Consider the following 23459-nt stretch of genomic DNA (forward strand, 5'->3'; position numbering starts at 1 on the left):
AACTTGGTAAATCTGCCATCCGACCCTTTGTGGGGCCACTTTCGGCTTACTACGTCTGTGGACGTCGAGAACTTCCAATACACTGTCAGTAAAATGAACAGGCATCAAAGAGACGGAGAATCTGGGAGTTAGTCTGGCGTGAGCAATCATCCCATCGAGAAGCGGTTTCCTTCAGACTACGAGCCATGAGAATAGCGCCATTGGTCGGATTCCATATAACGACATATGAGGGGAAAATGCGCCTGACGCATAGTGCACATGGTCCATGGGAATGGGGCTTTATGTGTTCCATTCCCGAGGCACACAGGTATCTTTTTCCTTCTCTTCTTTTGGATGATGTGTGGGCAGGAACCACCCATTCGAAAAGATTTTATAGCCTTGTATTGATAAGGAAGGAGAATTTTTGATCATGTACTATGGTATGGTCTATATTGTGAGCCCAACGCGTGGTATAATTTCTATTTGATCACGGAGTAGGTGGTGCTTACAAGGACTGACTTCAGCTGCGGAGCAGACAGAATGAAAGATTTTTTTTATATACTACTACTGCAGTAAGGAATGTTGGTTCAGGTTTGTGGTTTGTATCTTTCTGGTAAATTCTGGTATGTTCACCCACAGAAAAGGATGCAAAAATCTATGAGGATGGATAAGGAATATTTTTGTCACGTAAGTAGAAAGTGAATTAAAAGGTTGGTTACAACTTTGGTGTAAGTATCCTGCGTAAAGCAGTGTTGAAAATTGCGAGTGGTGATGGTCGGTTAGAAGCAACTGCCCTGTGTTTTAGCAGGTATGGTGAAACTGAGAAAATTTAGTTTCGTGGGTAAAATGAGTTAGATGGTGAAGGTGAAATTTGAGGAAACATAGTTTGGTGGATAAAATGAGTTAGTTGGTGAAGGTGAAATCTGAGAAAACATAGTTTGGTACGTAGAAAATGTTGGATAACAAATGGTAAAATGTTGGATAACAAAGAGAAAAAACTGGTTTGAGAGAGTTTTTTTCTGGAAACATCTAGAACGTAAATAAATAGAAGATCGGCACGACCTGGGTCTCGATTTTTAGGGATGCAAGGAGTTAGTGGAGATGTGGATGTCGGGTTTCGCCAGATGCTTGTGGCTGGATACCAACCGTCGGGAACAAAAAAGCGGATAGCAGAGAATTATGACTTCGTGGACACGATTATTTCGGCATAGTGGAGAAGAGGGAGGGACCTGACCTCTTCAAAGAGATTGTCAGATCTGGAAAATTGGCTGTCGACGTAGCTGGATAGTGAATATTCTAATATTATTCATCCAGTCTTAACAAATCCTGTTTATACAACTACGTTCTGTGGTAATGGGGTGGAGCCTGTAACCAAATGTCTCAATAACGGAACATTGTATTTCTTATGCTCTAAAAGAGAAGCATTTAATAGCATAGAATATTTTTGTATATTACCTAAATGCCGATTTCAAGAGCTTTACAGTCACTTTCAAGGATAGAATATCAACGCTGTTGCACCTCAGCTATGGTTAAGAAAAAGAAGGCACTGCAAACAATATTTTACTGCACAAATACGCAATTGGCTTTAACTGACAACAGAGTTAAAGATACTAGTTCTTTCACAAGGGATAGCCTTTGTTACGAATTACAAACATTTCTTAGTTCTTAATATAACTGAAAAATCGTATCTCTTCCTATCTTGAGCAGGATTTAAGTTTTCTTAATCATATGGACGCATAAACTAGGTAAATATAACATACCATATATTCATACTTTTCAGAATAATAATGTATCTAGTATTCTGAAAAAGGGAAGAAAATACCATAAATATACTGAAAAATGAAGTCACTTTCGTTTCTGAAAAAGAATATTTTAAGAATTTTTTGGGGAATTTATGAACTAGTTGTTCCGTCTAACTATTTTCAGCAATGGACATCGTTGCAATCGAAGGAGTTTAAGATAAAAATTTAAAAAAATTCAATAGGAAACCGATTTTATTATGTGGAATATTTATGCGACATTCATGCAAATGTATATACAAGAACATTCTTAATGCCATTAAAAAATAAAGATAATAATAATAATATTATTATTGGAAAATTTCATCCTTTGTGAAAAATAGATAAAATCTTTTAATAATTAAATATATATACTTTTATTTTAATTGCTGCAAGTACATTTTATTAAAGGTTATAATAAGCATTTTAATAAAAGGAAATTATTCTCAGAGCCGAGACCTTTCTTCAAATTAAATGGATTGTTTCTGGATAAGCTTTTCATTTTTAATTGTGTAAATTCAATAAATCGAAAAAAAAGGATAACCTGAAACACTCACAAGCCATTTTAGTTTAATTTTATATTAGCAAACATTACAGTGCGCGATTATATGAATTTTCTGTTGAGAAAACCATTCATTTGTAATATGTAAAATAAACAGTGAGATATTAAAATTTTAATTATTGAACAATTTCCACTGTTTATTAAGTCCCTCCTCAGATAATAAGAAAAAAGATTTTATTTACTTTTTCTTGTCATAACAACTTTCTGTATAATCTTAAATAGAAATCGCGTAAGCTAATAAATAGCAATTAAGTATCTAAACAAATGTTTCGTTAAGTCAATAAAGAAAAGCAATTTAATATATTATACCTTCATTTATTTTCATATTTATTTGCGTGAAACTAAGTTTCATATCGGGACATATTCTGTATAGTCTTAATAAATAAGCAACCATATTCTAAATAAATAAGGAGCGAACATTTCCTAAAAATGGTGCTTTATTCTATTTGCTTTTCGAAATAAAAAATACACGAGAAGCATACTTAATAGACAAGGGAAATATTTAATTTTCACAAATGAGACCGAAATATCATTTCAAAAACATTATTAGTCTGATTTTAGGAACTATAAAATAAATATTTAATTTGATAACATGTTGATAATGATACAGTCTTGACGTCATAGATTTTTCTGCTTGCCAATAAACCATGAAAAAATCGAAAGCAAATATGATAAATTTTATGACATTTGCAAAATGGAGGGAAAAGGCACTTTGCAATAATCGAAACTAAAGTTTTAATCGCCTTTCGAGAAACTAATGATCCGTGGCTTTACTGCTGTAAATCCACCTAAATTTATTTTAAAATTTTTGCCTCAGATGAGATCTCGTTGGTTGAATATTATCGACCGCAGCTAAGAAGGCGACTCTTTTTTGATAGAAAAGGGGATTTTATTTTTACTCGTTACTGAATAAAATTACTGAAAGCAGAAAAATATCAAAAGCAAAGTGATTAGCGTAATGGAATTTTATCTTCACCTGATAAATTAGGTAGACTGCCAGCCTGAATGAGGCCCGACTCCCTCGAGTGTTTCAAGTTATTTTCGTTAACGTCCATCGAGAAGTACCCATCTTCACTCTTGTCTCGATCACTCAAACTGTTGTTGTTGGTCTCCTCTATGTCAACGTAGAAAGTTTCGCATTTCTTCAATTCGTGTTTCAATTGGGAGAAACTACGAACCTGTCAAAAGAAGAAACAGTCAAATATACGAAATAAAAATTCTTTAAATAGAAATACTGGTGATTCGAAACAACTGCAGTGATTACGAATGGCGATAGCAAATAGTAATAGCGATGGGAAGGAAAACGTTGAACACAAAACTGAAAAAAAACTTCGAGTTTTCTGTCATTCGTACTAGTCCCACCGGTGGGGGGGGGGACACCACGTAATTGATGATGAGTAGCTTCCGGCATAGGGGTTGGTTCTCTCTACCCTTGCGGGTATACGAAAAGGTACTACTTCCCACCGATGACGGGCAGTACTTCCTTAGGGAAAGATTGTTCCGTGGCCAGTGATGGCCTTTAGGACTCAACCACAGTTTCGTCAGTGTTGCTGTTGCGGTGGTCCGGTATTCAAGTTTTTCCGTGTGCCTTCGGGCTTCGAGTAATCAGTCTATGATTTACATTGGTATTAACTGCCTCTAATTTATTTTATTATTCGTTTTTATTATACATGCAGCATCTACGTGGTAATACATTTCAAGTCAGACGCCGTAAATCACGTTCCCACTCACTTATACGCGTTCGACACTCTTATGTATGGGCTCTCTAAATCTTTTGTAATTAATTTTTGTGCCTTCATTTGATTGGAATATGCCGTAGACTCTAATTTAACGCCTTCTTTGCTTTCAAAAGCAAGCAAAATCAAAATAAACGCAGAGAATATTTCATATGGTAGTGAAATGAATCACTGCTTGAAATTATATGATGTAGTGAAATGGACCTTTTTGAAATTACCCGAGATTGAGATTGAGATTGTTTGGGGTTTTATGGCGCAAGAGCCATAATGTTGACCATACTGCGCCAAAAATTACCCGAGGGACATTTTATGATCGTAATTTCGGTCAGAAAAGGAGGACGACACCTGAAAGAACACATTTCTCCACTTCATACCAGACAATGTGCGGCTCTAGGTGTGCATGGCGAATGTGTGGCGTTATCCAGTCTCGAATTTAAGGCCAAGATTCTGCCAATTGCCTACCACGGGAAGAAAAATCATTATTGTTGAATTTAGAAAACTTCATATTTTTCTAGCTGACCGCCATTAATTTCTTGTTATATGTTAAATATTTAATAATAATATAAGTGTATTTTTTGATAATCAAATAATATATATGTTACGGTCAATGTGAATAGTCGGTTATTATTAATACTAACCGGTAATTATTAATAATAACCAAACCGGTTAGTATTTATAATGACTGGTTAGTATTAATAATAATCGATTATTCTCATTGACCATAATATATATACATATATATACACCAAATGCCTTCTAAGATAAAGTATTCAAATCGATTTAAAAAGTCATCTTCATCCATTTCTATGATAAAATTCCGATAATTATATATTTCTTTCTATTCTTCGGAGCTATTAATGACTTCGTTGAAAGTTATGGTAGAGCGTTTTAAGGCACAAAGAAAAGATCACACTTAATAAAACTTATTTCCAAAGAAATGCTTTTAAACATTAAATTACATTACCATCATTCGCCTTCTTAGTTGTATCAAAATTATAAATTTTGGTACAACTAAGTTAATAGTAAGCCTTGTGCTGTACTTTGTGGTGCACAAGGATTGACTTATTATTAATAAAAATAAAAAAATTAAAAAAAAACCAAGTTAATAAATTCGTAAAATAGAAAATGAAGGCTTACACACCAAATGTTTTTAATACTTTTATAAGCAATTTTTACTTTCAAGTTATGAAGAGAAATCGTCGTAATCGTGAAAAAAAAATCGAACACGGAATTTTGAGGGATCTCCATGTTTCAGCTTTCTCTCAATCATTTTTGGAATTATGTCTGTCTGTGAACAAGATAACTCAAAAACACTTTGAGAGTGGCAAATGACATTTATTAAATGTTTTGAGAACCCAATGAGTAGTTTTCCATCAAATTATGAACGAAATTCATTCAGAGCTAGTATATCATTGAAAGATGTCAATTGATTTTCTCTGCACTAAACAATGTGCTGACTTCAAACGTTTTATGCTACACTATGACTCTACATTTCTTACGAGTTTGCGCAACTCTTTTGTGTAGAAGATATGCTGTGTTAAGATATTTTTGGTTCTTCTAATACAAAGGAAAAGGACTATTGCTACATAAAAATCCTTTTCAAGTTTCCACTTAACACTCACATATTATTAAGGCATGGAATGTCAAAATTCAAAAAGAAATTTTTAAGCCAACTTTAAAAAGTGGCTTAAAAATGTGTTCTTTGGGCATAAAGGCCTTTTTAATACACTTATGAACGCATTTACAAGTTGAGTAATAAGAAATATAAGGTAATTTGACAATAAAATAAAATTAAAATTAAATTAACCATTAAAATAAAAAATTATGATTAAAATAAAATTAACTAAACGTGTTTTTGATTTAAAAGGCTTTCTATACAATTTCATTTAACCTAACTCCCATTGATCTAACTAACATGCGCGATGTTGATATAAGCAGAAGACAATATTAAATAAATAAACAACGTGAAAGATATAAGGAAAATTTTAAAAAGAATTATCTGAAGTTATAATACAGGAATTAGAAATACATTATCAAGGGAAATATAAAGTAAAAATGAATAATTATTTTAAACAACAAAAGCATTGCTCTTACTATAAGAGCAGAAATTGTGCGATGTCAAGTAGCTTCAAAATTTGAATTATTTTAAATTCATTTTATTATGAATTGATCCCACTATCGCTTACTTCCTTTCACAGGCTTAAAAGATGAAAAGAAATTTTCTCATTGCTTCGTGTTTTGGATTTGAAACAGTAACTCGATTAAGTGATGACAGAGATAATAACGAAAGACACGATTTTTTTACGAACAGCATTTAAAAATAACCATCTGCTTTTCAACATATTAATTAGATAATTTTATCAATGAAATCCCCATTTTTATAGAAATTCGTTTTCAGTTTGAAAGCTACTCTCTATTTATGACAATAAATAAAACTTATAAAAAATTAAATGAAAAGTTAAGAATATAAAAACAATTATAAATCTTTGGTGTCTCGAATTTTGAATATGTCGTTTAAATTTTGTGTCCCAGTTTTATCTTCCTGAATTTTACTTCCTGATTTTTAGATTCGGAAGGAAAACAAAGCAGAATTACGTAGTAAACTAGATTATAAAAAATGAATTAAATGTATTTAAAAAAATACGAAAAGTTTTGTGTTGTAACAACTGATTCCTCTTGTTAGTATTATTTTTAGTTTCAACTGCAGGCATATATATCATAAACCACTTTTGCGAATCTTATTCACTTGTTTGGAAAAACTAAGCGAATTCTTTGCAATTTCTTGTTACATGGCTCTATTATATTCAGCTCTCTTATGTTTGTAGCTTCAGACTTCAAAAATTGAAAAATATTTTCATTTCACTTTTTTGTATTTTGTGTCAAACGCCCGGGGCATCAAAATTTCAAATAGATCAATTATTTACTTAGGAATGCCCTACGCCATCAGCAAGTTGTAAAGCACATCACAAGTAAGAAGCAATTTTATGCAAACAAATTGACGTCAGCTTAGAAAAATTCTAATAACTCATAACGTTTTAACCATAGAACTGGTAAATGTTAAGCAATATATTATTTTTTTTAATGAAAAATCGGCTTACACTTAACTTCTACTTTTAAAATACATCCTTTTTGAAAAATTATGATACATATGTTGGTAAATGTTTTTGATTGAGCAAGCAATGGAAATATCATTTTATAAAGATTAAGTAGAAGAAATATCAACACTGATGCAGCTGAAAAACTGAAATTTCAGGCAGTTTGAGACATTAAAGGCCCATTATTAAACTAAAATTAATATTAATAACTGGTATTGGACAAAAATTCTTTAAAGAAATGTATTCGATTATATTTTCTTGATATAGTTCATTTTAAATAAAATACAGATTTACCTTAGAATAAAACTTAAAAGCTATTTAATCTTATGCTTAATAATAATGAAATTTGGTTTTGAAACAATTTTATCAAGCATCCATTTATATGAGTTTAAAGCTACTATAGTAATAAAATTCAGTAATTAAAATTACTCATATTATTTGGTCTAAGGATGCTAAATTAAGTCAGTAAATCCATTGTCTAATGATTAGAAATTAGATGGTCAGTTCTGATTTATATCATGTCTTCAAGCCTCACAAGAGGCGGGGGAAAGTTGATTTAGGTCTGAAAACTCTTAGTGAAGAAGCATCATAAATGTGATCTTGTTGTTCCTAAGAGAATTCATCCTTTTTGCAACGCTGTTTAAGAGAAATGAATCTATATTTATTTCATATAGAGAGGAAAATTAATCTGTATCACCACAACAGTTTTTTGCTACAATGTCAATTCCTATCTTGTAATTTTTTCAAACTGATGTCAACTAATCTATATATGACATTTTTCTGAATATATGAAAGTATGAAACAAAACTTCGTTACATTTTTCAGCGTTCCTTTATATACATGAAAGGAAAGATATATCTAAGTGTCAAATACGCATATTTGAAGCTAGATCTTTATGAATGTGCAATTTTTAAGAGTTTATATGTGGATGATATTGGAGACACTCAAGGCGGCATCACATTTATCAAGCTTATACATCTCGTAGACATATTTTAAAAACATTCTGGGGATATATAAATGATGTCAATAATGTATGGTACATTTACAACAAAGTTGCATTTGATTCCAACAGCCCTCTTGCCGTAATAAGCACGTAAAATGATTCCGCCTATACTCTGTTCATAGAATAGATCAGATCAAAATCTAAACTTCTCATGTTTATAAAAATGCAAGATGTTTGTATTTGAATAGACACATCTCGGAGATATATATCTGTAGCTTAATCTAACAACCGGAAGAGAATCAGTCATGGAAGATGACATGCTCTTGCTGTTTACACCCTCTAAAATTTACTTAAGGCACAAGTAAGAATACTCCTTCATTCGGAATTATGAAACCTTTAAGCAAAAGTTTCTTTATCTGGTACACAGAGAACTTCTACATAGAAACTATCAACGAAAAAAAGCAATCTTTATGAAAATAAGTTAAAAGTAAATATTTCCTGAATCAAAACTAATAAAAGGTACATTGTATTTAGAGAGGGCTAATGCTGCTTAACACAAATGAACTGCAGCAAATTAGAAATAAATATTAAGTTGAATTTCAAAAATGAAAGAAAGGAAAAGCCAAATTTGGCCTGAAGAGTTTTTCACGGGTCACTCACAGGTGGGGATTCAAACCAGGGATTTTTTCTATAAGGGGTCGGATTTTCATCCAAGTATTGACCCCTCGGGATCCTCCTTCATAGACTGTCTTATAAAAAGATTTCAAGTCTGTGGGTCAAAAATTGAAAAGGTTACAATATCTCCGGTATATCTGACCTTACGTCACAGTAGTTTCAAATGGCTTAATATTATAAAATATTTTGTATTTAAGATAAGTTTATCTTCTAATATGAAGATTTTAGGTTTAATTTATTATGCTTATATATATAATTATAAATTTTGTTGATACTATTTCCTTAAAAATAAAATAATTTAGAAAATTTACAATAGAAAAACTGAAATCTTATTTGACTTCTACATTATCGTGCAATGTATAAGACTAACTAGTGTAAATTTTGATAATCTCTATTTCTTTCATCATTATCGCATATTTAGAGTTTCGTTAATTTTTTTATAAAAAGTATTATAAAGCAAAAAGAAAATATTAGATTGAATTTCCTTTCTAATATGTAAAAGTAAAATGTATTATTAATAACTTTTAGAAGAAAGAAATTTCATGAATACTGTAAGTAGCTACTCAATCAATTTGAAAGGTTAGGTAAAAACACTCATGCAATGTGAAAAATTTACTTAATCAGAAAAAGAAACCAAAGAACTGCAAAGAAAATATGTAAAATACATAGTGCAATTTTTTATGAAAATTCTAAAAACGATTTCTGATTTTTTAGACACAAGTACACTTTGTATTTTAGTCACATCATGTTAGTTTTAACTTCTCATTAAATTTAAAAAATTTCATAGATCAAAACGTGATCATATGGGTTTTAAAACTCTGAGGAACGAAGTCGTTCTAAAAAATTTTTTAAATAGCAATATCAATTTCGTAATGACATTTTATATGCACAGAGTTTATTATTTCAAGTAATAAAATAAAAACCAAATTCATCTTGCAGCTTGAAATATGCACTTTTCCTGAATGTATTGTATAACGGACATGCATTTAGATTTAAAATTTCTATAAAAAAAGAAAAGATCAAACAACACACAAAATTTATTACATAATACTCACCAAACAGTAATAAATTATGATACAAGAATTTAAAATGGGAAATACAAGAATAAATACTATAATATTTTATTAAGTAGAACTCATTTTTGTGAACAAAATTCATATTTCGAAAGAAAATCAATAATTAATTAATTGCCAATTCCACAACCTAAAATATAACGTGAAATTTCATTAATTATTAAATAAAAAGCTGATGTTCGCCAGATATGGAGAGCATGCTAATTCTCAGATTCCTAGGCGACAACATTGCCGATAATACGGGCTATGAAGACATGGGCAAAGTTCCATGAGTCATTCCGACGATTGTTAAGCTCATTGTGTGTCTTATTTCCCCCAACTGCATGTTATTTGAAAGATATTTTCTTCCGAATTTAACGACCATGAAGTGAAGCATAGTAGGGATTGTATTTAACGATTTCATATGTTATGTTCTACCTTAGAGATTGTTAGAAAAAAGGACAAGCTAGGATTGAAGAGAAAGAGTATCACATTGAAGATTGTTAATGGGAAGAGAATGTGCTGAATTTTGCGTGATGTTTCTCATGCATTAATTTTTTTTATTTGCAATTATTTTCTCTATTATTTAAAACTTCTGCTTACATCGGAAACACTATGTTTTCATCTAATTCATATAGTCAATGGAATGAAGTTGATTCATGTTCAAGTGAGATATGCTGGATATGAATCATCAATCTATGATTCCGTTATGCATCTTGCAAAAAGAACAAAAAGACGTCACAAAATAGTGTCTCTATGTTCAAATGGGTGTTGAAAAAAGTTTTATCATGCGACTGCATATCACTTGAATGGATTTCAATAATGTCAAAGGGTTGATTTTGAAAAGTGCCCCAACCGATTAGAAAAAAATCATGAGACAACTTCATACAAATCAAATATTTAGGAAAAATACAAAAGAAACATGGATCATTCCCAAAAATGCATCAATACGTTTTTTTACGAAATACCAAACTGATAGACTGTCATAATAAATGAGAATAATTTGAAAAGGTACTCATTGGCCCTTTCCACTTAATTGTTTGTTTTCAGGATTGAATATGGTGGATATTTTCAACTGAACATTGATCGCAAAAGGCAACTGATGGCAAATTGTTGCTGTTAAGATAAAAAAAACTGGTATAAGTCAAAAATACAAAAGGAAAAATAGTTCGCTCTAATAAGCATCCCTTAAAGAAAACCAGCCATTCATCTCCATTTTTCTCAGCACTTACCGAATTAAATTTTGTTTATCAGTTCGCAATTCAAAACCTTTACTGAACCATTATTGTCACTTAGAAATACCAAATTTTAAATGTTATTCTAATAAACATATATGTTATAGTCATATTACTTCAAAATTAATAGGGGCAAAAATGGAAATAATAATGCCTCTCTAAACTCATTCAGTATACCTTATTCTTTTTTCAAAGAAAATAATGTTTAAATTTTGGGCTATACAAAATTATACAGATTGAAGAGTATATTCTAGAATCCATCAATGTTTTATGATTTTGTAATTCACTAATGAGTCCTCTGAATTTATTTGTAGCATAACCTTTCAAAACTGAGATCTTCACTGTCCATCGAAAGAAAAATAATTACAATTAATTAAAAAGAATGCACACTTTCAAAAGGTAATTATAAGGAAATGAGCGCACACATTTCGTTTTCTTGTTCCTGTTTATCTCTACTATTTTAATTCCACGAAAAAGTCCATTTTGTAACAAAGCAGTGGTCAAAACTGTAATCATTTTTGAACCACAAATGATTTATTATTCTTTTTATATTTTCCATCGTTTTCATAACAAACGAGTTGTTAAAAGAGACAATCAAGATTGCTTCCGAGTAAAATTGCAATATTATTCAAAATTGTGAAAATACATAATTAAGTACTTTATTAGTTTGAAAATGAATCCAATAATCATTAAAATGTTTAATCTTGGTCTAGGGATAATTTACCCTACTTGTTTATCATTTATAATTGTAGAGGAAAGATTATTCCAAAAGTGCTAAGTTTTGAAGTTTTTATTACTTTGGAAGAAATAAATTACTTATTATTTAAAGTATGCATTAAATTTTATACAATTAACATAATTACTTTTTTAATTATTTTTTAATAATTAGAATTTTACTTCTTAAACAATCGGAATTTATGTAAGGTAATCGTTCTTAAATTCATTAAAATAAACTATATAATTATTCAATGCTATTGTCTTCAAAAACCAATTAAATAATAAACTTTATTTGAACAAATAATAATATCGGGCGTGTTTTTTTTATTTGTTTGTTTTTGTTTTGCTTTGCATGTTATAAATCTGGTCGTTAATGAGTAAAAGGGCAGTTTGAGAAGTCTCACATACTGGGGTTTTTTTAATAAAGATTCAAAATATAATGCCTTCTTATTAAATAAGATATGCATACAACATTTGATTTAAAAGAAGAAAGCAAAGAAGACTGACACGTATCATAATTTTCACAGATCGGGATTAATGCATATTGTCCTTGCAAAACAAAGAAGAAAAAGATCTATTAAGAATTGCTACAATTAATGAAAATCAGTACGAGGCAGCAAGAGTACAAAAGATTGCGTCATCCACCCAAATAATCACTTTTTTTGTCCCAAATCTCGCTAAATCTCCTCTTTCTGCAAAGTGAAAAAAAAAAAATAGAATTGCATCTCTTTCTTCCTACGTGGATGTTTGGGATCTGTGGCTGCCCAAATGTGAGTTTCCATCTATCTATTTGTGAGTAGGTGAAATGATTCGTTGAAAACTGCAATAAACAAAACGAAAGAAATTTAATATTGGGTCGTCCTATGAAAACTGTAAATTCGTATCCAATCATACCAAATTAGATAAGTTCTACAATACATACTAGATTATTTTCACTACATCACGAAGCTAAATTCGAAACACACCTTATTGTGTAAAGAAAACAGAAACTCGAAGAGAGAAAGTTCCCAACCTTTTTCTACGTTTGTGTGTAAAATTTTAAATCGATCTATTAGATGTTGATTTTTTTTGTTGTAAGAAATGAGAATGAGAAACTAGCACTTTTTATGGATAGAAAGAATATAAACTGGAATGAATAGATGTTTCACAGTAAGAGATGTCACTAAGGCATCTGCATTTCGAGGGCACTTTCAGCAATTTCAAGTTTCTCCAAGAAATCGTTTTTAATATTTCTATGAAGATTTTACTGATTAATGCAGCGTTTTAGACAGAAATATCCGCTGATATAACGGAAACCTTACGGAAATATTCTAGGTTTAACTGATTTCCACAATGTATGCTTGAAAAATAAATTTCCGAATGGCTGCTACGAGCAAAAAGGAAGCGCTATTTTTTCACAAATTTTTTTCTATCAATGTTCTTAGAATAAATACAGATTTATTTTACTTTTCTAATGGTAAAACATTTTAATAATGCAATATATCTGCAGTTCAGAAAAGGAAAAGCTTGAATAAATTAGGAAATTTATTTATCAGTTAGCTGTAAAAAAATATTAAATAATACTTGAAGACTTTCTATTATCATCAGATTCATTTTTTTTCTAAAATGTAACGCATTTAATTCATTAAAGTTGAGAAACGTGTGATGAAGCAGCATTTAATATCGAGAAAAAATTTCGAGGCGTTTAGCTTTTAAATTTTATGATTATTTATCTAAATATCAGTTCTAAATTTTTAAATACACATTCTGAGATGAATTTTTAGTATTTGTGTGATTAATTGATAGATTAACTTTCAGTCGGCTATTCCATCTATTTAATTTACAGAAATTAATGCAAAATACAATTATTTATTGGCATTTGACAAAAAAAACTCATCCAAGTAATACTTGTTCACTACGATAGTTAAAAAGTACTATAACATCTTCATACGAAAAAATTTTATTTTAATGCAAAGGAATTTGATAAATGTACCAAAATAGTTTTTAAAGAAAAATTTAATTTCTCATATAAGAAATTCATATCTGAAAAATTTATATTGTTACTTATGCATGCTAACGCATAAAACTATGCTTTAGCGCTATGATAAGATTATTTATATAATTTTCACGTTTAGCAATGATTTATTATTGTAATTCCTAAAATGTAAAAAAAAGAAGTTTTCAGTATTTTTAACAAGCTTCTTTTTTAAGCATTTAAAAGCTCTTTGAACAAGATATTTTATAAATAAAGGGAAATCAAAACCATAAAAATACCTCAAAATAACAAAAATAAGATGCTACAAGCTATGGTGACTTCTAAAATGCATGATAACCAATACAAAGCAGTTTTACTAAAAGCATTTAACCATGAAATAAAAGAGCAAACGATGTATTAAAGGATGGAAATTCGAAGGTTCATTATATAATTTAAAAATCAAAATTGGTAACAAACATAATTTTGAAAAAAAGTAAATCCACTTTAAACAAACATTTTTAAAAATAAAACTTTAAAAAAAAAACCAGTTCGCCTTTAAAATCGCTTTTCAACGCTAAAATTCAACCAAACAAGTGCATCTGATGAACCTGTAAAGAATATGTATTTGAAAGAACATAACGCAGCATGTTACTGCAATGGCGCGGAATGATGTGTTAGCTTTCCTTTGACAAGGACTAACTTTTATGAAATCGTTATCTATCACAAATCAATTACCTTAACCGGTTTTCTTTATCTGAAACATTTTTAACAATAAAAAATGAATTCTTCTTGTTTAAAATTTATAAATGCTAGGCGGCCTTTATTGGATTTTATCCTGTATGCGGTGCACGCTAAACAGAACCGTGACTGCAAGCCAACTTTAAGAAGTTTCTAAATAAATGAATACATCCCAAATTTCATAAACAACGCAATAAATTTTGTGTAGCTATTTCATAGATCGAGCAACATTGCATATTTTTACTAGCATGGAATAAAGCTCCTTTATTCTTTGCGATATTAATAATTACTACTAAGATATCTTCCAACAATTGGTGCAATCGGTTACTAGGAAGGGAATGTTGAGTTACAAATCAATTGACAGAAAAACAGTTGAACCTAGCCAGCAAAGTATTCCACCCACCTAAAACTGAATCAGAAAAATTACCGATCCGGAAATGTCTAATCGAAAGAAGGGATACAAAAATGAAGCAGGGATACAAACTCAGAAACCCGGAAACTGTAGTCACTGACCGAGATTACTAACCTCCACCTAATGATCGAACGGTTCATCCACTCTGGTGAAAGAATTTGATGAGTAGTGTGTCGTGTCATCACTCTGATTTATTATCCGTAATGGTTGCAAAAACATTAAGTAACTGATATTTTTAAAAAAGACCCTTTCACCGATAATTCCGGTCTATTCTCTTCCGATTGCAAATTTGAATATGAAACTTCCTGAATAGACAGTAAGTAGCCGTCGTAAAACCGGGAGTAATTAAAGATCTTTTATTCCACACATTGAATATAATTATTATTAGATGATATTTATATAGTTCAAATACATGTTTATGCATGTATTAGAGTTCTAGAATGAAATATTTTGAGGTTACGCATTTTTGGTGTTAGGCAACCGTATTTCTTAGACATCAGTCGGAACCTCTCACCATTAGGAAACAAAGTAAAGCAAAAATAAAGTTTCCAGGTTTGCTTTTAGTCAAATACTTTCCTTTCTATCCCAAAGTGGTAAAGAATCCAAACATTACTTTCTCTGAAGTCCTATTAAGAGGACATAAAATCCTGTGTTTCTTGCTTTACAAGAGTTTGTTACAAAAGTCGGGTGGTTGATGATATTAGAAAAAGGCGAAAAAACACTTAAAAATACCATTTCAATATAATAAAATAAAAATCGCATTTTTTAAATGCTTTTTTAATTGTATACTAAAAATAAAATACATATATATATATATATATATATATTAGTTACTTTTTACTGTTCCATTTTTAATTTATAATTCGTAATTGAACATATTATATTATCTTGTTATCAATTTTTCTCAAAACTCCCTCATGTAGATGCCATTTGTATGGAACAAAAATTTAAATAAATTAATCGATTCATTGATAATTAGATTCTGCAAATATTGAGATAATTATTAAAATATGCAAGTATGTAAAATTACAAAGCTTTACAGCATCATGAAGTAAGGGAAAAGTCGACTACAGAATTCCATTTTTAAAAACATGAAACTAATTACTTTAAATGAAATTAAGATGCAATTCTGCTTTTATATGAAATTGTATATTAAAGCAGTTGATTAATCAAATCATCAGGAAAACCTTCTAATTATGTAAAAAGAAGCTTCAAGTAAAATTTTATCAATAAGAAAGCTTAATTCGCAATGCCGGAACAACAATTCTGCGTTCAATACTATTACTGTTCAAAATATATAGTGCTTACAATTTGAAACAGCATAAATCTTGAATCTATGTCTTAGACATAAATACAGGCAGAATATCAAATTGTTTTGATGCTGTGTTAATGCGCCTTATCAGCTTTATATTAGAAATAAGCAGCTTAAAGGGAATGGTCCGAAATGGGTGTAGAGCGAAACGTATAAATGAAACTATACATTATGCAAGAATTTTATATGCTTCATTTTAAAACTTATTATGTTAATGAAAAACGCAATAAAAAGGCATTAAAATTATTGTTAATGCACTTGATATTCCTATATAAGAATTATCATGCCCATAATGCGAAAATCCTATTAAAGGAACTCTTTTTACAATAAGAAAAATAAACTGAAATACTGCTGAGTTTAAAAATGTAATACTTCACTTCGATCTCCGGAAATAAAGGATAATTTAAACTTTTTTTTATTAGCTTGTTATTTCAAATTTAAATTCGTTTTATGAAACTTCAAGCAGGGTAAAAATTGTAACTAAATATTCTCCAGCTAGTAACAACTGTATCGATTTGATTTGTTCCCCGTTCGCGTGAAAAAGCTTGAAGAGCTTATTTCAAGCTATGTAGCATTTTTATTACATTTTTATTACGAGCGTTTACATTTTTTACATTAAAATGGTTTTAAATAAAATATGATTTACAATTTAAGCTTTCTGCATCTTAAGAATAATTAACACTAATAACATTATTTGTGAAAATATTGTTTTGTTTGAAAATATCAGATTGGCATTCTCATTGGAAGTAGCATAAGGAATTTATTGGAAATAATCTCGTAAACTAGAATCATGGTAAAACAAAAATAATTAGAATTCGTTTTTTGACCATGACACACCAACATAAGAATATTTGATCTGCAATACCAAAATAGTGAACAACATTTCCACATACCTGATGCAGTGATATAACTATACAATATGGCTCTTCCAGAGAATGCTTCTTTTAGAGCCCTTAGAAAATTTAACTCATCCCTATCCATATCTTTTAAATTTACGCTATGTTTGGAAATTTTTAACTCTGTTTATACTACTGTTAGTCGATTTTAATAAATCATATAATTGAGGAGAGAGAAAATGATTCAGTATTTATTGACATTTTTACTTGATACAACTTTTTTATTATTTGTAAATTAACAAAAGTTTACAATTAATTTAAAATGCTTTTTTTTAACTTTGATTTCAGCAAAAACCTCTGTTACTTCTTGATTTATAAGTCATGCTCCTGTTTTATTGTCTTGCCAGTTATTTTGAGAAAATTAATTAACCTTCGAATTTTTGAAGCAAAGTAGCATTTATTCTCAAGCAATGGGATTATTAAAGAAAGAAAAAAATTATACAGCTCACCTGAAAAGAAAGAAATAAAAAGAAATGGTTAAACACAGAATATTTAACACAGTGTTGCAAACAGGAAAATTTATCTGAAAGCGATGTCATATACAGGTTCTAGCAAATTTAAAACTCTTGCATTTGAAATATAGTAACCAGGAGTTCTTCCTTTAAAGATATGATAGGAAATGTGAATGTCATTTTTTTTTTGTTTTTTTTTTAAAAATACTTTTTCCAAAAGCAGAAGTACTGAAATTAGAGAAAATTGTGAACTTGGATATACAGAGAGTAATAGAAACACAGATTAATAAATCGGTTATCAAGAAAAAAACACTCTTCCGAAAAAGAAAGAAAATAATATAGTTTCAATCCTAATATAAATCAAGCTGTAAAAGAAGCTTATTAAAAAGCAATTATTTTCTAAAATCAGTTTTTATTTTCAAAGTCGCCCGGTAATCAAGAAGAAATTTATTTATAATTTTATATTTTTTATTTATAAAGAATATTTAAAACAACATATGCTTAAGGAAAACAGATATCATTGGTATTCACAAAAATCTACAATAAAACCCTTAAGTCTCTCTAGTAATCAAATGTGAACCGAAAATTCTTGATTTTCTAATTTTTTGGAGTACTTTCTTGTTATTTATTAAAATAAGTGATGATTATTTTATAAAATGGCGGGAAATATCAACATCAAATGTCGTATGATAGAGCAAACGGTGATGGAAAAAAGATAAGGCCAGTTAATATTTTCCGATATTTACTATATTTTATAAATTATATATTAAATCTTTTAGAATGTAAAATATCTAGCAGAAAAAAGTTATTTTGAATAAAAGTTTAATAATTTTTAATGTCTTATATTTTAATCGTTTTTTTTAAATATTTGCACAAAGTGAAAGTTGGAAACAAAAATAGGGCCACTCAGTTTTTTACATTATTCTGAATTTATATTTACTTTGAATCAGATATTAGATGGTGCAAATAGCTTTTCTAAAGGTTTTAGTTTATTAGAATTCAATAATAAAATCAAACGATTTTATTAAATATTTTTAAACTGCATATGTTAATTTTATTAAAGCAAATGATGTTATTTATTTTCATCATATGTTTTGATACTAAAATTTGTATTATTCTTTCGATTATGCTTTGTTCTTCATTGTTATATTGTATTATTTTGGTACTTTTATTTTTACAACAAATACTTATTTATTAAAGTTATTTCTGTTTTCAGCTAAAAACTCTTTTAATGAAATTATAATATTGTCTCAGTTATAGAAAGAGCAAAAGGTTTGTGAAGAACGAGGTAAGATTCTTAGTTTCAGAGAATGTGATTTGTCTTCCAGAGAAATTGCAAAACGATTAAGACGCTCAAAAAGTGTTGTGAATAAATTCTTGAAAATACTGACCTCTCTGCTATATATAAACTATCAAGAGCTAATTGATTAAAACCAGTTATAATTAATCAAGCTCTTTCTCAAAAGCAGTGTCCTCAATTTAAAAAAGAATTGTAACGGCATTGTTCGAGTAGAACTGTGCATAATGTACTTTTAAAATTTTCACATGTAAAAAATATTAAAATGAAAAAATAGCCTCCATTAATGAAACTACAAATGACTAATCGGGTAGAGTGGGCAAAACAGCATATTGTCTTTAGAAATAAACGAAATGACCAGAAACTTCACACATTACAAGTCGGCATTATATTTTTCAACACATTATTGCTTCTATCCATGTGTCATTATCTACGAAGCCGTGATTTCAAGCAAATAAAGTGGAATTATTAGACTGGCCATCAAAAAGTCCCGATCTGAGCCCTACGGAAAATGTGTGGGACATAATGATTCCAGATATTTATATAAGAGGGCGTTTTTAAGCCAATAAATATAAGTTACAGTATACGATCGAAAATTCGTGGGAAAAAAATATTGAAACAACTTTAATAAAGCCTTGTGAACTCTTTGACCTTTCGATCGTTAGATATCATACAACAAAAGAAATAACAGTTTTGAATAATTAACTGCTTTGTGAGTCAAATTTGTAACTGGCCTTACTTTATTTTCCAATTTTCCTTCTATGTAAAAGTTAAACATAAGTAAAACTGAAAATAAATAAAAATGAAATATTATTCGAAATAACTTCAAATATTGCATTTATCTATGTTCTTATTGTTTTAAAAATTATAATGCACTACAACAAATAACAAAATTTACATAAGTTTTTCGCTGGACCTATCTATTTTTCCATCATTTTATAACATTAGCCAAATTAGTAAAAATATTAAATTAATATAAGCAAAAAGAATTTTTAAAAAAGGAAAAGAAATGATGAATCCGGCCTAAAGACTTTCTCAAGGTTCACCCTCAGGCAGGGATTCAAACAAGCGATTTTTTTTCGGTGAGGGGTCTGACTTTCATCCAAAATTATTAACCCCTCGTGACCCGAAAATCCCTAAAATTGAGGCCTTAGAGATAAACTAGTTTCACAGAAATAAAACAATAAATTATAACTTCCAAATCCAAGCGAAATTACGAAATTACAATAACACAACATAAACGACAAAAGATCACTCACAAAAGTCAGACCCCTCACAGAAAAAATCCCTTGTTTGAATCCCTGCCTGAGGGTGACCCTTGAGAAAGTCTTCAGGCCGGATTCATCATTTCTTTTCCCTTTTTTTTTTTTTTTTTGCTTATATTAACTTAATATTTTTACTAATTTAGTTAAGTTCATCTGTGTTTTAGTAGTAGCAGCATTAGCGCTCTCTAAATACATTTGCATCATTTTTAATTTTTTAGTTTGATTCAGAAATAATTTTTAATTGAAATTTTATAATGTTTATATTTTTTATTAATTGCTTTATAACATTAGTATTTTCATAGGATAGTGCTTGTAGAAAAAATGACAGAAAAACTTAAAAGAACTCTCAGATAGCAGTATATAAATTATTATTTTTTATTTTCTGTAGAAACTTGTTTGTTACCTATTGAATATCTTTTTTTTTTTTTTCCCCCTCAAATTCATCTTAAGCTGTTTTTTTTTTTTTTTTTTTTTTTTTTTTCCCTTCAAAGAGAAATTTCATCCGGTTTTCCTTCATTCATTTGTATTCTTAAAAGATTCTTTTCCTTCTTTTTAAAGAGATTTTTTTTTCTTTTAAATATGATATTTTTTTGCAATCAAGGATGTACAGAATAAGCAAATGTATTACATCAATCGTATTTAAATTATTCAAAAAAATGGATCCACCTTCTCAAAATCCACTTAAAATCGATATGAATTTTTCTTCTTAGAAGAACCCTCTTTTTTTCTGATAACAAAAAATGCAGTTATTCATCACGCAGATCATTTAACTTTTATGACATCATCGTAAGAAATACAAACAACAGCTGAAGAAAGAAATGTAAGGCGTATTTCTATTCCATAAATGTATTTGATCATGAAGCAACAAGATCGTTGAAACCTCCATTAACTGCATTTAATTGCCCTATAAATAAGTTACGAATCCAGTAACGTTCGTACAATATTTAATTCACCTTTCATGAAGAATTCATATCCAGCGTAGTAAATGTATGTCTGCTGATATGAATAAATGAAGCAATGACAAATTTACAACTAACAGCAAAATTTATGAAGAGCTGCAGGAACTCCCCCTTCATAATAAATTAATCGTTTGACTTCATATGTTTTTTCGCAGTTTTGCATGATCTAGTTTTTATATCTGAAAATATGTTTTTATTGCATATTGTTTGCATTCATTTACTAAGAAGGAGGGGGAGGGCATGTGTTGTAAAATTGAGTTCAGGTTGAGATTTAATATACTGGTAATATTCCTGCAAGATTCCCCGGGGGAGGCATTTTAGTTTCACGGGGGAGAAGCTTTCATTATAGTGGTTAGTTCTCGTGGCCTTGTGTGGGTACGGAAATAGTCTGGGGTCATCTATCCCCTATCGATGGCGGGACACGCCTCCTACGAGGAGGGTTATACCGTAGTTGGTGTTGATCCTTAGAACCTAATCATAGTCCCTACCTGTGTTGTCGAGGCATTCCAATCATTCAAAATTCCCGTGTACCTTAGGGTGAATAGGGGTGATATCACTTATGATACCATTAGGATGGTCATTTATTATTACTGTAATAAAGTGCAGTAGCCAACAACTCTGAGAAAATAATCTTCAGACTTTAGGCTAAGCTTATATACTTGTAGCTTGTCTTTGCACACAACAGTCTAACAGTGTAATCGGGAAAGTAATCACTTCGTACGAGGGAAAGCAAGATCCGGGCCTAAAAGTGTCTTTTTTTTAAAAAAATTCAAAATTATTCAATCCAAATTATCAATTTATAAATAGGTTTAATTAATATCTTTCCATTTTTACGCAAAAAATAAATGTTTATTCTCCTTCAATTATATAATTTTTTAAAGAAAAATAAATATAAATGTAACCTTGATGGTTATAAATCATTTTAATTAATACTACCATCTTAAAACAATTAAAAATTTAAAACTTTTGAGTTTTAATTAGTAACAGAAGATTTGTTTTTAATCAACGAAACCGTGTTTATATCGGAAATTTAATAGATCAGCTGATCATTTATTAGTATGTAAGCAAACGTTTCCGATATTAATAATCGAAATGAAATAATACAAAGAAGTTAAACTAATGAATCTGTAGATGGTCCAAAATTTTAAAGATCGCTCAATTTCAAATGAGACCTAAGGAAGTAAAGTATTATTTTTATCAAAACAAAGGTATTTATTTCAACAAATGATTTCAATAATACTACAATAATTTCAAAATCTTCCAAGATGACCTGAAATTGTGAGCTTGTGGCATCAAAGATACACCCTTCTTGTATTCTAGAATATTGTGATGGGTTGTATAATATTGTGATTCAACATTAAATCCTTCTTGTATATTCTAGAATACCGTGATCCTATTATTTTGCATCCGGTGGTTGGAGGAATTTCAGAATCCATGCTCAAGCGCTGTATAAAACAGGATTGGAACTGTGACCGAAGATTATGAGGATACTAATATAGCATCTAGCCTGAAGAGATATGAATCGTTCTAAAGCAGGTTAGGAACCTTTCTTTTGGAGATTGAGTTATTATCTGCACTGCGACATCAGATTGAGTGATACTGAGTGCTAGGTGGTACCATACGATGAGATGACGAAAAGAGACTGTAGTAAAATAGAGAGGGGTGACAATTCTTCCACAAATGCGATATGAAATTTCGGAGAGAATGAATATGTGGAGGTACGAAGGCAAAAATATATGCCCCATTTCTAGTTCAGTAGATTGGTTGTAGACTGACTTTCGGAAAGTTGTTGTGAATAAGTCGTCGAATATCACCATTATCTCAAACTGTTTGTCAGGAATTCATTATATTTTGCTTCATCATGGATTTTACGAACGACAAGTTGGCCAACTGTTATAGTCTTTGATTCTGCTACTTTTTAGGCAATCTATCTATCACTTCATTTCTCGTGCAACCGATAAGGGTTTTGATCCAGAACATTCTGATGTGAGAATGGAGAAACGAAATTTGAATGTATTCCAAGCTACACTATCTTGATTTTTGAATTAGATACTTCGACTATAATCTAACTGTTTTTGTATTTTTTAAAAACACGTGACCCAAATGATGTCATGAAGCAATGAAAATCTAAAACTCTTTCATTTTTTGAAGGGAAGCAAAACAATGCAATTTGCGCTAAAACACAAAAATATTTCTGGATTCAAAAAAAAACTTAGAATAAAATCATCTTTTAAAAAACTTATTAAAGACTATTAATGTGCCATATACTCTTTTAAAAAATTAGTTGAGTGTCATAATGTAACTAAGTAAAAATGCAAGTGAAATTAACAATGGAGTAAAGTTAGTTGAATACTATCACAAACATGAAACTAATGTTGCTTGCATCTCAGTTAGCATATTAA

At 29.8% G+C, this 23459-nt stretch overlaps 1 protein-coding gene across 1 annotated transcript in view; it reads right to left on the reverse strand.

Moving 5' to 3' along the window:
* LOC129960536 (echinoderm microtubule-associated protein-like CG42247) overlaps positions 1–23459 on the reverse strand; it is a 93167-nt gene that overhangs the window by 55958 nt on the left and 13750 nt on the right. The window contains exon 2 of the mRNA XM_056074025.1: positions 3296–3497. Within this exon, the coding sequence (XP_055930000.1) occupies positions 3296–3497 (202 nt within the window). The remainder of the gene's footprint in view (positions 1–3295; positions 3498–23459) is intronic.

The sequence above is a fragment of the Argiope bruennichi genome, chromosome X2, assembly GCF_947563725.1.
Source record: "Argiope bruennichi chromosome X2, qqArgBrue1.1, whole genome shotgun sequence".
Lineage (NCBI taxonomy): Eukaryota > Metazoa > Arthropoda > Arachnida > Araneae > Araneidae > Argiope > Argiope bruennichi.